Source organism: Jaculus jaculus, chromosome 3 (genome assembly GCF_020740685.1).
Source record: "Jaculus jaculus isolate mJacJac1 chromosome 3, mJacJac1.mat.Y.cur, whole genome shotgun sequence".
NCBI classification, from domain to species: Eukaryota; Metazoa; Chordata; class Mammalia; order Rodentia; family Dipodidae; genus Jaculus; species Jaculus jaculus.
The window spans coordinates 136748694-136766338 of record NC_059104.1 but is presented as its reverse complement, the minus strand read 5'-3'; the positions used below and the strand labels follow the sequence as shown (position 1 = coordinate 136766338).

Below are 17645 nucleotides of genomic sequence, written 5' to 3'. Positions count from 1 at the left end.
AATATGAGTGCACAGAGCTCAGACTTCCCAAGTTTCTATTGTTTATAAGGCCAGCACCTCTGTGGGATTGTTTTAATCCAAATGGACTAAGATTATGTCTGAACATGAAATGCATCTTCTCACTTTTAAACTAGTTTTTCTGTACTTGGAAAATACATGTAAATGTTTGTTTTTGTTTCTGGGTTCTGGAGTTGAGAAACAAAGATAAACTTTGGAGGAGGAATACTTTCATCATAGTCAATACTTGGAAAATCATAACATGCTTTTATTTACCTCCCTAGAACCCTAGTGGCTATAGAATAAAGATGGAAAACCAAAGAAATGGGAAGCAAGTGGTGCACAGACTAGCACAGCTTCATTTTCCAGACACTTATATCAAAATAGACAAGAAAGGCCATTGAAGGCTTTTCAATCCTGGGCATTCCAAAGAATCCATCCCAGCACCCTGAAGATCTGGGCTCATTGGCAGAGAGCAAGGAGAGATGGCAAAGATGGTATCCAGTGCAGAAAATGGCCCAGAAGAGGTTACGGTGCTAGCAGTGGTAAAAAGAATAGAACATGGTAGTATGCAGTAAAGAGAAATATAGCAGGCATCTCACTGCTAGCCCAAAAACCACACCTTGTCTACACATCTACAAGTAGCTCACAAGGAATCAAGGAAAAGTGGGACTGTGTGTTTGGATACCTGAAGCATTGGTGCGAATGTACAAGATTTCACTCTTGGCCCCACGAATATGGTCACTTTCCACCATGGTGAGGGTCACAGCCTTGACATAGACGGCATACTGAGTCCAGGGCTTCAGCCCATGCAGTAAGATGCCAGGTTCTCCCTCCTTGTTGGGAGGCAGGTCCACATCCACCATGTTCCAGCTGTTGGAGCCACAGGCATCCTGCCCATCATATTCTGTAACGTTTTTAAAGGGTCTGAAAGACAATCAATCAAGGCCAGAGGATGTTTAAGGGCTCTCATGAACCTTCCCCAGGGGCTGAGCATGTCACACTTTCTAAAACAGGAATTCCAAATAAAACCCATCATCAATTAGATTTATATACACAAGTGAAACGAAGCATCTGGTCTCAGAGGCTCACTAGTTATGCACTACAGAACTGAATAATCTGCCTCAGGAAGAGTGAGTTCTATATTCCCGGGATTAAGAACTCTGTTCCTTAAGAAGACACGCAGATGCGATTTTCTTCTCTTCTAAATTGCAGGGTTTCCCACTACTAAGAAAAACCTTGCAATGGTTGTTTAATGCAAACATTAGACACTGATAAAGAATAACTGGAGGAAATTGATTTTTTTAGCCAAAGAAACAAAAGTAGTTTTAAAAATCTAAATTGCTCATAGCTCATTTTGATGCTCAAGTACCCCATAATATTCAAATACTTAGTTTCCAGAGAGACTAAATCTCAGAAACTAGCATCTACTACATAGTGAAATTATCAGCCAATAGCACCAATGGGTAGCCTTTACAAAGAGAATGTTCTTTGCAGATCACGGCTGGGTAAGGAGTCTACATTTATGAGGAAGGGCAATTGGCCACTGGCTCCAGAAACAAACAGAACATAAACTGCCTTCCATCACAATGCAGGTCATGGGGGACACCCATATAAGGAAACATATGGAAACACTGAGGCAGAGGAATCCCAAACTTCCCATTTTTTATCAGCTAGAACAATTCTCGGTAGATCCTGGGAGAGCTCATGAAAGGTGAATGACACTGAGATCGGTGCCTCTTCATTTCCCTCCACTGCTGGAGCGTTCATGACCCCACAGCAGAGACTGGGAGAAGCCCGTGCACAGGGTGAGTAGAAGACATGGACTGACTAGTGCAGGGCAGCTACAAAGAGAACTATTTATCCTGGAACAGGGGTGCATGAGCACAAGGCTGAAACTATTTTTCAACCATGTCCCCATTATAGATGATGACAGTTTGGATAGAGCCAATTCTCTAAAACAACCAACCTTTTCCTCCAATATCTCTAATGACCCACTAAAGAATGAAAGAAATCTCAAGCTAACACTTTCCCGATTGTGGCTGCCACAGGCTGGATGTCATGTGATGGCTGGAAAGGACACATGGGAAAAAGTGGGGTCCCTTGGCCTATACCACTCATGGGAATCCATTGACTCTATTCAGTCAACTCGTACAACAACCAAAGGACTGGCCACAACCACCCCCAGCCCTGCCAACAGAACAACCGTCCCAAACGTAAACTCACGCCTCCTTGTAGTAAACGGTGAAGCTGATGAGATCCCTGTAGTCTGGAGGCCGGTACCGGTGCCAGGTTATGATAATGCGGTTCTTCCAGGTGGTGGTGGAGGTGAAATGTAGAACATCACTTTCACCTGGGGCACACAGGCACGCCCATGAATGATAGAGGGCCACATGTCTCTGAAAAGTCTCTGGTCTGCTTACTGTCCTCTTCCTCAAAGCTGGCTCTGCATGCTAAATCCTTGTCTACAGTTTATAGGCAGTTCTCTTACTTTCCAGTAGGAATCCAAGCCTTTCACTGTATAGCTCCTAGGGGTTCATTACTGTGCTCTGATTCAGTCCACTGAACTGGCCACCTCCCCAGGGAATGGGCATGGACTTACGAGAGGGACCACTTCTGTGAACGAGGTGGCTTTACCTTTTCACCCATCCATAGGATGCTGGCTGCCAAAGGATGAGTGAGAGCAGACTTGCAAGCCAGACTGAGTATCCCAAGAAAGGATAGTAACTGCTCTGCAGGTGTGAAACCCCAAGTGACCCACAGAGAGGAACTTCTCTTGGTCTGTCTGAGCATCAAAATGGAAGGACACAGAAATATTTGGGAGGGCTCTAGACAGAACTAGACTAGGTACTGCACTGACCACACCATGGCAAGCCCTCTGTTCTGTGGCAGGAGTGCCTGGCAAGTAGGTATGGTGGGGAGTTACCCCAAGCCTCTCCTGATTTTTTCTTTGTACCAAATTCCAAATATAATAGGGGAAACCTGACGAACACCACCCTCAGGGACACCCAAAGCCCATCAGTGTGTTATCTTTTTCCCCACAATTGCATGCAAAGGAGCTAAAGCCAAAAGACTGAAGGTAACACAATGCTAAGGAGTCTTCTGGGCAAATGTGGTCAACTGAAATCCAGAGAGTACTGCAGTACTCACTGAAGTATTACTTAGAAGCCCTGATCGCATGTTCAAAGGAAAACGAATGGCTGCTGTGTTCATGTGGTAGGTCAGGCTGTCTGGCTGTAAGGATAAAGCCCTTTGAAAAGGCTACTTTGCTATGGTTCAGATGGGCAGCAGAGCAGAAGCTAAGAGGGAAGAGAAAAGACTCTGGCTGTGCACACCTGCTCCACCTACAGCTTAGTATCTTCCCTCTAAAACCACCAGGACCTGGCAGCCACAAGACAAGCAAGGCCACTGCTAAGCCATTTCACAGATTTGCTTCCCTTTGTGTGTGTACACATGTGTGTGAAAATAATCCTTGATGCCATAAATGACATTTCCCCCTAATCTAAAACCAAAGGTGGCATATCTTTCTTAAGTGGAGACAGACTTATCATGTAGTCCAGGCTGGCTTCCAACTTGTGATCCTCATACCTCAGCTGTGCAGCATTGTGATTACAGGAGTATACCACTATGCCTGTAGAGTCACAGCACTTTTAAGAGCAGTTTTCCATACAGGGTCAGAGGAAGCAAACTATTCCAGTCCCAAGACCATATCGTGAGAGCTGCTGGTTGTCTAAGGCAGAGCTCCAGGTCCACGAGACCTTAAGGTCAAAGTACTATCACCAAATCAAGGTTAAAATTACATTGTTCAAAACTTAGAAAGCATGATAGACTCAAGGATGTGAGCTCTTTCTTGTTTGTACTGGGGATATAGAGTAAGGAAGAGATTGAATGTGAGGGCCAGGAAGCCCAAGGCGTCTATGCCCCTTACATGGCAAAGCTGGCTTGCTCCTAGGGCTGTTTCTTCTTTCCTAAGGGTTTTACATGCATGCCCATACAGAAAAGATATTTAACTGTGCATTCTGTAAGAACCTATTTAAATATTTAGCACACTAAAACAGATGATCAGGAAAATATATTTTTATGAATATATTAGATGTTTGCCAAGTACTAACTGAAGATTCATGGAGAAGCAAGGTGCTAGCTAAGGTGGCCTGGTTATTCCAGTGAGATGAAAAAGCAACCACCCAAGATAGCCATGGGCCCAGTGTTAGATGTCTGTGGTTATTACGACAGTGGGAGTCATAGTGGTTTGGATGCCATCACTCACAGGAGGCTCTCTCTCCGTTGTTCCTGGTGTTTATGTCCCCTTTACTCTGGCGGCCCTTTGTCCCAGTTATTTCCTCCATTCGGTAAATTTCGGAAACACACAGCTTGGGATTGAAAGCAAAGTACATTTTCCCTGACTTGATGGTCAGGTTGCGATGGTCCCAGTCCCACAGCTGCTGCAAGTTCTGGTTGTCCAGGACATAGAAGGAGTAGTTCCTGGAAGCACACAAATCACCGTTAGTGCACCTGCTGTGCCCATGGTCCCCTCCAGCATACACATTCACATTGCTGCATGTGTGGCTCTGCACATATTTCTTTTACCAACAAGGGATTTGCTCACTGACACTATGTTAGTGCAGACAGACGCTGTTAACACTGGGAGCAAGATGAGTCAAGGACAACATATTGAAATCGATAGGATACTAATTAATTTTATGACCTCCATTACCAAAACATAAAGCTTCTCACAGCAGAGGATATTCCTCAAGTCATTCCCTAGAAATGCCTTTGGTTATTTTTCTCAGAACCAGGTATGTACAATACACTTGAAATCAGTCCATGGGAGAAAAGACATGCTCTGCTACTCAACCGGAACAGCTTACATACTTGTAGCAAAGTCTGCCATTATCCTTGGGAGTAAATCCTACCCGTGCCCAATCAGCAGTGCATGATGGGATGGGAGACAGACTGGCTGCTCTCTCTCCACCACACTTGCTTTCCACCCTGAGAAGCTCTTATTTCAATCCTGGGGGCTGAAGGAACAAGAGATAAGCAATTCCCCTGAGTAGCTGGACTCAGTGTCTGGCACAGCAGTTTGCCAAGTTCAATGTGCAAAAAGCTGTTTCCAGCGCTTCAGCCTTACCCTCAGAGCTTCTGATACAGAGGCCTGGGGTGGGTCGAGATTATGGATCTCTAGAACGAGCAATGCTGAGGCCATCAATCCTGGGCCCACACTTGGAAACCTAATAGAGGCTGAGCTCCAGCAAGGTGCTAGAGGCCCAGACCCCACCAGTCTGGGTGTGACTCCTTTCCCAATGCCCAGCTCTCATCAGAGAGAAGATATGGACACAGCCAGCAGAAACACAAGAGGAGCTCATTTCTGGAGAGGCAAGAGAGTAATAGCTACTCCTTAGGGGGCGGGAGTACAATCCTGCTGCAGGCCTTTCTTGGGTTCCCAGAGAACCCACAGACAGTGCCACAACTGATGGTCTGAATCCTCTGTTGAATAAGGGGTCTGCTTCTCCTGGATATTTAACTCTCCCTTTCCTCCTTGCTTCCCCTGCCTCAGTTTTTTCCTTGGGCTTCCTCAACACAGAGTAATTTCTAAAAAAAAATATTTTTTTCAAGGTAAGGTCTCACTCTAGCTCAGGCTAACCTGGAACTCATTCTGTAGTTTCAGGCTGGCCTCAATCTCATAGCAATCCTCTTACCTCTGCCTCCAAAGTTTTAGGATTAAAGGCACAAGCCACTCTCTGTGCCTGGTACAGGGTAATTTCTAAAATCTGACGGACCCAACAAATATGCAGAGAAGGGGGCTGGAGAGATGGCTTAGTGGTTAAGTGCTTGCCTGTGAAGCCTAAGGATCCCAGTTCAAGGCTCGATTCCCCAGGACCCACATAAGATGTACAAGGGGAGCATGAATCTGCAGTTCCTTTGCAGTGGCTGGACGCCCTGGTGTGTCCTCTCTCTCTCTGCCTCTTTCTCTCTTTGTCTGTCGCTCTCAAATGAATAAAAATAGACAAAAAAATTTAAAGAAAAAAAACATGCAGAGAAGGCTCCTCTGCAGAGCCAGCAGCATTTGGGACAAAAGAAACGCACAGTGCTGCTCTGCCCTGGATGCTGCATCCTCCAGGTCCGCCGGCACCCTCACAGAGTCTTGATACTACTCAGACTGAAACATCTAACCAGCAGGTTCACTCTCAGTCTGGGCTTCACCTCCAGTGAGGCACGAGCTATAGGTATAACAGTGCCAAACCATTCTGATCATTTCCTTGAGAACTCATGAGGGATCTCACAAGCAAGGGCCCAGGACCAGAAATGTCATAAATCATGATAGCATGAACCACAAGCAGGTTCCTTCATGCAGTCTGCAGTTCACCGTTACACTATTACTATTTACACACTGTCACACATAGAACACCAAGGGACAGGAACAGGTGACATGTGAGTTCCCTGTGAGCTCCTTGCATATGGAGGATTCAGAACTGAGGTGAAATCCGCCCTACTAGCTTGTTGCCTTGCCCTCCCTGAGCACCTGATCCTCACGCACACATGCTCCAATAGGGGTCCTACCCACACAGGGCCTCAAGGAACCAGCAAGCAATCTAAAGACTGTACCTCTGAAACCAAGCCAGACAGCTCACAAGTCTGTTTGTAGGCCTCTGGTTATCAAACAAATGGTTAAAAACCTGTAAGCTAGCTAACAACTCTATTTTTTGCTCTCCTTGACATGTCTATGTGTTGGAAAAGGAACCTAAGACATTGCCTAAAGGAATCCAGACTGCAACACAGCTGTGTGTCCTGGGGATGTCCTGAGATATGGGCTGGTAAGATCTACCATTCCTGGGTGCGAAATCACTTTCACTGGGTCAGGACAGCCACACACCTGGAGAAGTGGAAACAGACTGGACCCATCCTCGCTCACAAAATACTTCTAGATCTAAGGAGACTGAAGGGTCAACACTAGCTCCAGTGGGTCTAGATGATCCCAAGTCCCTGAGAGCTCCCCACCCCTGCCCAGGAGACACAAATCTTGCAGGTGCATAATAAACCTTTGGGCCAGATGTAAGGGCCAATTAATCAGGTTAAACTTCCATCTCAATCTAGGCCAAGGCCTCTTTTAGTAAACTAATTTCACAAGCAGGAAATAGAACTGCACTGAAAATACCTTCTGAACAAAACATTCTTCTCCCCAGGGAGGAAGCATGAATTATAAACCAGGAATCTGACATATGAATGGCAGGCACAGAGAAATTCTGTGTATTTGATTAATCACTTTGAAAAGCAACATTATCTTTTTACAGTAAACACAAACATTGTTTATAACGATTGAGAACGCTAGGAGCCAGACTATCAGCATCAATAAGACTCAGTCATTAGGAAACATTGGGAAGGTAAAGCACAATAAAAATAAAACCCTCATCAAAATAATAACCAACCCACTCCAGAACTGCCTGCCAACTGCTCTTGTCTGTCCAACCCCAGCTTAGGGTCTGTTTCATTTCAAGTCCCCCCCATGATTTGGTGAGAATTAAGAGATGGTCCAAGGTAGAGACCTGTCAACATGCCTTCAAAATACTAATATATTTATGATTTTATTGTTTCTTAAAGGGAAGGACTATTTAAGGAAATGGCTCAGTAAATGTGACTTCATAAATTGTTTCTAAACTTGCTGCCTTTACATTCACAGAGTATTTTAAATTTGAGTTGTTTATTTTTTCCTAGTTTCCATAGGCTGTATGATGCCCGGGTTTTACTGATTTTGGTGTCTTGGCTATCAGTCTTCTCAATGTTGCAAAAAAAAAAAAAAAAAAGCTTGTTTCTCTATTTGGATGTGTTCCACTGCCAATCAGTAGACTGACTCCAGTGGCTAGGAGTAGGTGGTTACTTCTGTACGAGCACTGCCAGGTCACCAGCATGGATATTCAATGTAGCCATTGGGACCTAGTGCACACTGGGCTGTAACTTGTGGCTACCACCTGGAGTCAGTGCCACGGTCTCCTCTGCAGACAGGGTGGGAGCAAATGAAGTCACAATGCTGCAGAGCTGAGTGGTACTTGGAAGACAGCCCAGGGGAAGGGTCTGGCCATATGAAAATATGTCCGCAGCATTCTCCCCACCACTTGTGAAGGGCTAGCTCTAGGCAGTTTGCTCAGCTTGTCCTGGGCTGTGGCTTCTCAGCTACAAATGAGAGTCTCTTTCCTATTCTCTTCTGGCCTTAAGACCTGTTAGAAGAATTGGATAAGCTAAATATAAAAGGATGCTGTGAGCTTTGAATCACCTCACAAAGGTGCAGGATGACCTGTGTTGCTCTCTGAAGTGTCAAAGTCCCCAGAACAAAGTCACAGAGAACAGGCAAGTCCTGTGCCTTGACACATGGGGCTGGGCCTGAGGCCTCTAGCTTACACAGGCAGAAAGGGACATCCATCCTTTCAAGCTTATCCATTGAAAGAAAATCTACAAATACACAATCAATAGTTCCTGTTCATTTCTCCAAGGAGACATTGCTGCCTCCCAATAGCTATCTCTAGAGGGCATCAGAACCCAGTACATGAAGGCTGCCATACTACGGAGAGACCTACAAAGGTACCTGCTCCTTTAAACCTACCTGCAGATGGCTGGCTCAGTGAGGGCTCAAATATACATACAGGCACCACATAGAACCTCACAAACTATTTCCTCTTTGTTGGATGTTTTATAAAAATAGTTTTTTTGAAGTATAATTTGCCATCTAACATGTGACCAGTTATAAATGTATACTTCCACAAGATTCAGTACATTTTTTTAAAAGTTATTTATTTGAGAGAGAGAAAGAAAGAGGGGAGAAGGGAGAGAGGGAGGGAGGGAAGGAGGGACAGAGAAAGAACAGGTGCACCAGGGCCTCTACCACAGCAAATGCACTCCAGATGCATGCTTCACCTTGTGCATCTGGCTTACTTGGGTGCTGGGGGATTAAACCAGGGTCCTTTGGCTTTGCAGGCAAGTACCTTAACTACTAAGCCATCTCTTCAGCACAGATTCAGTAAATTTATACTGATGCCCAACTGTCACTATTATCCAACTTCAAAATATTTCCATCTCCACAAAATTCTCTTGTTCTCACAGGTGATCAATCCCTGCACTTCTCCCGCTGACAGCAACCACTTGGTGTCTCCACTGTCTGTCCATCCATATTGTTACATGAATTATATTCTATTCCTTTTGAATGTTGAGTAGTGTTTCACTATGCTCTTGTGTTTACCCATTCAGCTGTTGACAAACCTTTGGACTATATCCAGCTGGATACTTAGGGGTGGTATGATGAATAATACTGCTATGAACATTTTCACACGAGTCCTGCATGGACATGCTTTCATTTCTCTTGGGTAAGTACGAAGCACTTCGTTGAGTGCATTTTTTTTTCCAAAGTCCTGGGGAAGAGTGAAAATGCAGGCTTGCTGCAGCACAGTCTCAGAGACAAAGCACTGAGTATTGCAAAGTCAAATGATGGGTACATGAGCATAGAGATGTCCAAATGTACCTAACAATCTCAGTTTGCATCATCTATCACCTTTTTGTATTTTTATTCTTTTTAAGACTACAATCATTGGCAGCATCAAAAACTTTTAAATTATTTGATGGCATACAAAAAATCAAAGCTGTCCAAATAAAGATATTTTACAGATAGAAGAAATGTTTTCTCTTATTTAAGGGCTTTTGCAAACAGCAAACAAACCAACCAACTAACCACCCTTGACTTTCCCGTACCCTGGATGAGGGCTGGGAATGAACCTAGGAGCTCAAGTATACTAGACAACTGCTCTATCACTGAGCCACACTCCCAGTCCCTGAGAAAACTCTGAGTTTTCTTACTAGCTAAAGTTAGTACTCTAGAGATGTATCACATTACAGATGTGTGATGGCTGAGACCTTCTGGACAAGCCAAAGGCTGGAGAGATGGCCTAGTGGTTAAAGGACTTGCCTACAAAGCCAAAGGACCCAGGTTCAATTCCCCAGGACCCATGTAAGCCAGATGCACAAGGGGGCACACACATCTCGAGTTTGTTTGCAGTGGCTGGAGCTCTGGCTTGCACCCATTCTCTCTCTCTCCCCCTGCCTATTTCTCTTTCTCTCAAATAAATAAATAAAAATAATACAAATTTAAAATTTAACACAACAAACAATGAACACCACCTCACATTGGCAGAGCCTCAGGGTGCAACAGAAGCTGCCAAAACTCACTGGGGCTGAGCATGGTGGCATTCTCTTTGGAGTTAAAACAAGAAAGGCTTTTTCTTTCTTTCTCTCTCTCTCTCTTTAAAATGAAGAACTGGTGCTCCCAGTGGGAAGATAGTATATTTTTCAAGGCTGGAATGAAGAAAGGCTTCCTCTCTAGCTATATCTGAGGATGGAATTTTAAGAATTTAAGACCAATCAAGAGTTGGTTGAGAAAAACTGGGAGGCCGTAAAGAATCCCTTTGCTGTAATCTTATCCAGTTGGGGCAGATAAATCATCAAGGCCAACCTTTCCCATGACCTCCCACCTCTTTCCCTTAATCATTCTCCTGAATTCTCTATAGAAGGAATTTATTCCTTAATTGACTTCTTTTATTTCAAAGCATTTACTTAAAGCTAGGCAAAAGCCATATTTAAAAGGGAGACCGTGGGACTAGAGGGGTTGTTCAGTGGTTAAAGTCATTGGCTTGCAAAGCCTGACAGCTTGGGCTTGATTTCCCAATACCCACATAAAGCTAGATGCCCAAAGTGGAAAAGTGTCCGAAGTTTGTTTGCACTGGCAAGAGGACCTAGAGTGGTGACTCTCTCTCCCTTTTCCTCTCTCTCTCTCTCTGCATGCTAATAAATAAAATGTGCATGCAGTAAAGCACCAGCTTTTATCACCTTGTGAAACACCCATAGTTGTTTTAAAACCCCGGCCACCAAGCATATTTGTGTAGAAGGCAAAAGTTTTATCAATAGCATAACTCCACTAAGCTAATCAATAAAAACAGTTCAGTAAATTGAGATTTCTTTTAATGACATGAATTCCCCACATTTTGCTGACTATCTCTTTGCTATTTTAAAAGATGGGATGGCTTTAACAAAGTTGAGAACAGTATCCTGGAGCAGGTAAATAATGTTCTACCTAGGAGGTAAGCACTTCAGACTGACAGCTGTCACTTTTGGCAGGAAGAGTCCCCAGGATCATTTGACCACAACTTCACTGCGACTCCTGACTGATGATCTCAACTGTAGAAATGAAAACACCTGTTTTCCAAATAATCAGTGTCCCAAGGGTGGCGAATTGTCACAATGCACAGGACTATCAGCAGGGAGGTGGGTCTTCACCTAGGCAGCAGGGGAAGGAGGGTGTTCCCTCCTTTTGTTTAACAAGAAGGGCTCTACCTAAGGTTTTTTTTTTTTTTTTTTTTTTTTTTTTTTTTTTTTTTTGAGGTAGGGTCTCACTCTAGCTCAGGCTGACCTGGAATTCACCATGTACTCTCAGGTGGCGGTCTGCCTACCTGTGCCTCCCAAGTGCTGGGATTAAAGGCATGTGCTATCATGCCCAGTGTGAGTTGTATTTTTTGACTGCAGAAGAAACGTGGGGCACTCACCCTTCCAGCTGCTCCTCTCCTAGGATCAGGCGAAGGTTTTTCAGAAAGGACAAGGAGACCAAGGCATGGGAGTGGCGGATCTTCACATACCCTGTCACCACCTCGATGAGCCCCATGAAGTTCTCCAGCTCTGTGGCAATGTTATCTATGTGAAAAGACATGTCACTGAGTATCAGTTGACATACTGTACTTGGCTTTCACAAACAGGTGTAAGGATCAGTGGCAGGTCTTATTTTTGGGGAGCTCCTCAGTGAGATGTCTAGCATCGTGGCACAGGATCAACTGTTCCTTATCAAAAAAACATTTCTCTAGCTTTGGCTTTCTATAGACATTCCTGGGACAATGCCTCTGAGGCAGAGGAGAGCAAATTTCTGGAGGCTGGGTACTGTAGTTCTCAAGCTGATTAACAGAATGTGAAACCATAAATACCACACTGCCAATTAGTTCTGCTAAGAAACGGAGGGACCGTCTTTTAATATGCTCTGTCAACAGATAGTATTGCCTCCACAGTGCAGGGCAGGACCACACAAATAACATTCTCCTAGTCTCATTAGGACCTGCCTTTGCTGTATTTCAAGTTCCTAAGATACAAGGATCAGTATTTAAAGATTATATCCTCCTAAAACTGAAGGAAAATACACCTAAATGTTAACAATGGCAGTTGCATATAGTTTTCTTTTTCCTTTCCTTCTCCAGCCCTGCTCTCTTCTGTTTCTCTCTGACACAGTCTCACGAAGACCAGGCTGGCCTCCACGTAACTATATAGCTGAGGACGAACCTGTACTCTTGATCTTTCTGCCTCTACCTCCGTGTCACCACACCCAGCCTGCGGGTCCTTTGTTAAAAAGTTCATTTCTATATCTCTCTACCATTCACAAATTCTTTTTGTAATTACAAAACAGCTGGAAAAAGCAGTTGTTAATACAGGTATGAAAACAGGACACAAGGACACACACACAAAACAAAAGCTTCAGTCCAACTTGTGCCAAAATTATAATAAAGACTATGATGAATCAGGTGTGGTTCAATGAATGGGGTTTTACTGTGTATGGTTTATGAAGGCCTACTTAGTGAAAGGTTCTGCTTTGATTTGATACAAATAAAATAACAAGGTTACTTTCCTAGAGGGCAGACCTTACATTTAATGACTTTCTAAGAGAAATGAAAGGGAAATTTAATCTAAAAAGACCAGAAGTTATTTGTAGTTGATTTTGTGCTTGTGTGTTTTTGTGGCACTGTGGATTGAACCCAGGGCCTCAGCACATGCTAGGCAATTGCTGTCACTGAGATAAGTTCTAGCCTTCTCTTTTTTTTTTTTTTAAGTTTGAGACTTGGTTTCATCAGGTTGTTCAGGCAGGCCTTGAACTTGTGATCCTCTTGTCTTAGATTTCCAAGTACCTGGATGATAAGGCTGGTGTCTCAAGGTCCAGTAGTTGATATTTTAAGGACAAAATACTGAGTTTTTACATGTGAGGTAGGAAATGTATTTCTCAGGTAAGGCTTGGGAACCTCATCCTTCCATCAAAATGGCCCACCCTTCTGAGTGCATCTGACTTCCTGTGTTGGACAGGGACTGGAAGGTGCCCTTCATCATTACTCAGGGAGATGCACAATGCCTTCTCAGGTGACACTTCTCCATGGATTTAATTCATAGATTATGTTTACCTTCAAGACCACAGGCAGGGCAGGTGTATGTTCTGGGGATAAACTACATTGAATATAAACTAAGCAACCTAGTAAAAGAAACAAGAACATAGTTTACAATGATGATTGCTTACTGTGGGGAATATTACTTCTGTGGTAGAAAGGTAAAGGATGGATAATGGAAAATAAGAGATACAAAAAACAAACAACCCTCAGCGAAACTGTGTCTCTGCTACCTCTAAACCACAAGAATACAATTCACTCTAACAAAGGAAAAGAAATTCACAAAATAAATATATTAAGCATATACAGCTAAAATTTTTCTTCATAAAATGAGTTATCCATTAAAATTTTTAAAAATTGCTTTGGGCTGCCTCAGTTTCCTCCTATAGTATTTTAGCATATAAACGTAACAGTACCTCAACAGAGTGGTCTCAGTGGTGGAAGATTGATGACATTATTACTAGAAACCTTTGTCAATCAAGGAAAAAGATGGGGGGTTAAGTTGATGAGAAATACTTTATACAAATGCAGCTTAGAAACAATGCTTTAGGAATGTCATCTGCAAATAAAGGCGATTCTGTGGGGTTAAGGCCGAAGCTTTAAGTACGTGACGGCACATGCCTGTAACTTGTTGGCTCTTATAAGTAAACTGGAAGAGCTAACATTCTTTAGGACTTCATAAAACCTGAACATAGTCAACTCTTTCCTTTGCTCAGTCTCATCATATGCAAGTAACCCAAACTCTTTGGGCTTAAAGATGTGTGGATCTGGCTGCAGATGGGGTTAGCTGAGTCATGCCTCTGATCCCTCAGGCTCAGCTGGGGTTTGCATGTGGGGATGTGCCTCTAGTGCGTAAGATGTGAGTAGCAGAAATAGAAAGATGACCCTCTTTACAGGAATCAATTCTGTGCTAATGGCTCCAACATGGATTGCCTTTCAATCTGTTTTTTTTTTTTTAAATAAATCTTTCAGGGAAACTCAAAAGAAAGACGTCATTTTTGAGACATACACACCATGTTGTTTTCCTAAGTCCATATTTTAGTTGTGACTCAGAGACAGGGTCAGGGAAAGCATCAACAAAAGCAAACTGAGAGATGCAGCTGCTCATCCAGTGGGGCGGAATACTTACTGCCTCGGCGGATATTAATGAGCAAATTGCCCTTGAAGATGGTGCATCCTTGGAGCATTTGAGCAGAAGTAACAGAATCAATGGTTTTTGTTTTCTTGTCTTCCTCCCCGCAGACCTTGGGGCAAGGGCCTTCGCAAGGGATGCAGTACATGCTGTGGAAGATAAAGAGCCAAACAAAAAGGAGATGGCTTTGGGGTTGTTATTACAGTGTACATTACAAAAAGCAACCATTCTGAAGGGTCCAAGTGGTCACAGCATGTCTCCTCCACAAGCCCACCCAGGGTGAGCCACACACATGCAGACCACAAGGAGAAAGCACCTAAAGAGAAAAGTTTCCTGTCTGTTTTCAGACTAAGTATATGATCCACACTGGAGGCATGTGGGCATCCCACACTGGTAATGGAGAGCCAGCTGGTTCCACGTGGGAGATACAGACTTACAAAAACCAGCTCTGGGAGAACAGAGCTACTTTCCAATGTGGCCAGAAGGAGGCTGGGAGACCCAGCAGGGACAGCCCCTGACAGCAATGTCTTTGCCACTACCAGGGTCTAGTTCCGGAAGCCAGTGTTCCAGCAAAGCCCAGGGACTCCAACAGGCACAGATCCCTTGTTTTCTGGCTAAAGCACAAAGGAAATTATTTTTTGACAATGGTTTGCAGAAGCTTGTAAACTGATCCAAATGCTGCCTTTGCTACATATACAATAAAAGCAAGGGACTTCCACTGCTTCTTAACAAGCCTCTATTTCAAATGTCATCCTAAGCATGACACAGATCGTCACAAGTCAGGGAGGAATACTGGCCTTTCTGCTTATCTACCATTGTTTAGGAAGGAGCAGAGAAGGTGCTAACGCAGTGGCTGAACCTTCAGGACCTAGAGCTATATACAGAATCAGGATCCATTTCCAAACAACACAAACGACCCAAAATGTGTGTATGTGACGAAATGGGAAGTTGAACAGAGGATATAATGTGTATTACTGTTCCTAGGTATCTTTAAAATTAATTTTGCTGTGTATAATGGTGTGTATTCATGTGTATGAATGCAGACATACACATCACAGCATGTGAGCGTGCGTGCGCGCACACACACACACACACACACACACACACACACACACGGAGGCTGGAGAACACCTTTCCTGGGTCCATCTTGCCATCTACCTCATTGGAGGCAGGATCTCTCATCCTTGTTCCTGGTTGCACTGGTCTAACAGCATCCAGGAATCCAGTCTTAGCTTTCTATCTGGTGCCTGTCTGTGTGCTAGGATTACAGATGTGCACACAGCTTCGAGTTCTTATCTGGAGTTTGGGATAAGAATCCAGGTACTCAGGCCTGCACGGAAGTACCTGACCTGCTGGCCCATCTCACCAGCCCTGTATTATAGTTGTCAATGAGCTTTCCAAAACTTCATGAAGAACATTCAAGAAGAGCAGAATTGATTATAGCTGTCATCATTATGTCACCATTCTGTCAATATCCCAAACTTTCCCCAATTTTGCCCTTTCATCATTTTAAGGATGCTACATGAATGGAATCATACAGAATGTTACTTTTGAGACTGGGGTTCTTCACAATGTACAATGTCCTTGAGATCCAACCAGGTTGCTGTGTCTTTCAATGGTATGTTTCTCTTCATTGCTGAGTAACATTCCACAGTGTGGGTGTGCCACAGCCCACTTCACTAATTACCATTATAGGATACTTGAGATGTTCCCATTTTCTGGCTATTACAAATAAAGCTGTTATGGACAACTGCAAGAATATTTCTGTTTGGATACAAATTCTCCGTTTTCAGAGATGCATGCCCTGGATTGCTATTGCTGGGTTGTTAGATAATGCTTTGTTTAGTATTTCTCCACCTTTTATTTATATTTTGGGCTCCACACGGCCTTGTTAAAATACTTAGCTGTCATCTAGCACTTAAAAAATATTTTTATGTAGGAATCCGTGTTTAAAAGTGCCTTCTTGCAAGAACTGATGGCCCAGGTTTGATTTCCCAGTACCCACGTCAAGCCAGATGCACAAAGTGATGTATGTACCAGGAGTTCATTTGCAGTGGCATAAGGCCCCGGCACACCCATCCTTTCTCTTTCTTTCTTTCTGCTTGCAAATAAATAAATGAAAATATTAAAAAAAATGTGTGGAAGCATTCTTATTATGTATGTATTTACAGAATAAGTTTCCTAAATTTACTGTGGTACAATGAAAATATAAATAGTATTTTTAAAGTAAATATTAAATAGACCTCAAGTCTGAGAGAAGAGTATTTATGATTTCTTGATGGTGCTCTTCTTTAAAGCAGAAAAGGTAGATGAGTAGTTGAGACTAGAACATAAGAATGATCCGAGCATTGTGTGGCATGACTTTAATTCAAGAACTATGGAGGTAGAGGTAAGAGGATTGCCATGAGTTCGAGACCAGCCTGAGAACACATTAAAATAAATGACTGAGCTGGGTGTGGTGGCACATGCCTTTAATCCCATCACTTGGGAGGCAGAGGTAGAAGGATTGTTGTGAGTTCAAGGCCACTCTATGACTACATAGTGAAATCCAGGAGAACCTGAGCTAGAGTGAAACCCTACCTCAAAAAAACAAAAATAAATAAATAAATGACTGAATAAGAACATTGGGTCAATTCTTCAGGAACACATAAAGGGGAGGGAAGGAAAATCAACAGTACAAATAGCCCCACTCCACTTGCTGCTCTGGATGCTGTAGAACAGAGTATGAGAAACTGAAGTTGTAGGCTGGAGATGATGCCACAGAGTTCATAGAACAAACTAGCCCTCCCTGCTACCTTCCTTCCTTTTACGTATCCCCACGCTGGCAATGGTTTGGATCTAGAATGTTACCAAAGCCCATCCTACTCATAGTTCATTCTCCAGATTGGTGCTACTGGGAAGTCTCCCAGTCACCTGGGGAACCCTTTCCTCTTGCCTGGCTATACCATGTGCTCCCAGCCATCCTGTATTCCCTTGACACGGACCCAAAAGCAACGGGGCCAGCCAACCATGCACCAAAACCTCTAAAATTATAAGCCAAAAAAATCTTTCTTAGTAAACTGATGGTATTTCAGGTATTTTGTTATAGTAATAGGAAGCTGACTAACACAGGCTGACAAAATGTGAGTAAAATATGGTAGACATTTTTTTGTGTGCTATATATATTCTTAATCATGTTAATCCTTGGCCCACTTATCATTTCAAAGTATTTAATTATTTATTTATTATTTATTATTATAATTTTTTTTTCCAAGGTAGGTTCTTGCTCTAGCCCAGGCTGACCTGGAATTCAC

The 17645-nt window shown here is 43.3% G+C and overlaps 1 protein-coding gene across 1 annotated transcript in view; it reads right to left on the bottom strand.

Annotated features, from left to right (window-relative positions):
• The window catches only part of Igf1r (insulin like growth factor 1 receptor), a 321945-nt gene that overhangs the window by 51653 nt on the left and 252647 nt on the right, over positions 1–17645 (bottom strand). Inside the window, exons 4-8 of the mRNA XM_004658155.2 lie at positions 14350–14501; positions 11574–11718; positions 4265–4479; positions 2224–2350; positions 686–924 (exon numbers count right to left, since the gene is read on the bottom strand). Coding sequence (XP_004658212.1) covers positions 686–924; positions 2224–2350; positions 4265–4479; positions 11574–11718; positions 14350–14501 — 878 coding nt within the window. The remainder of the gene's footprint in view (positions 1–685; positions 925–2223; positions 2351–4264; positions 4480–11573; positions 11719–14349; positions 14502–17645) is intronic.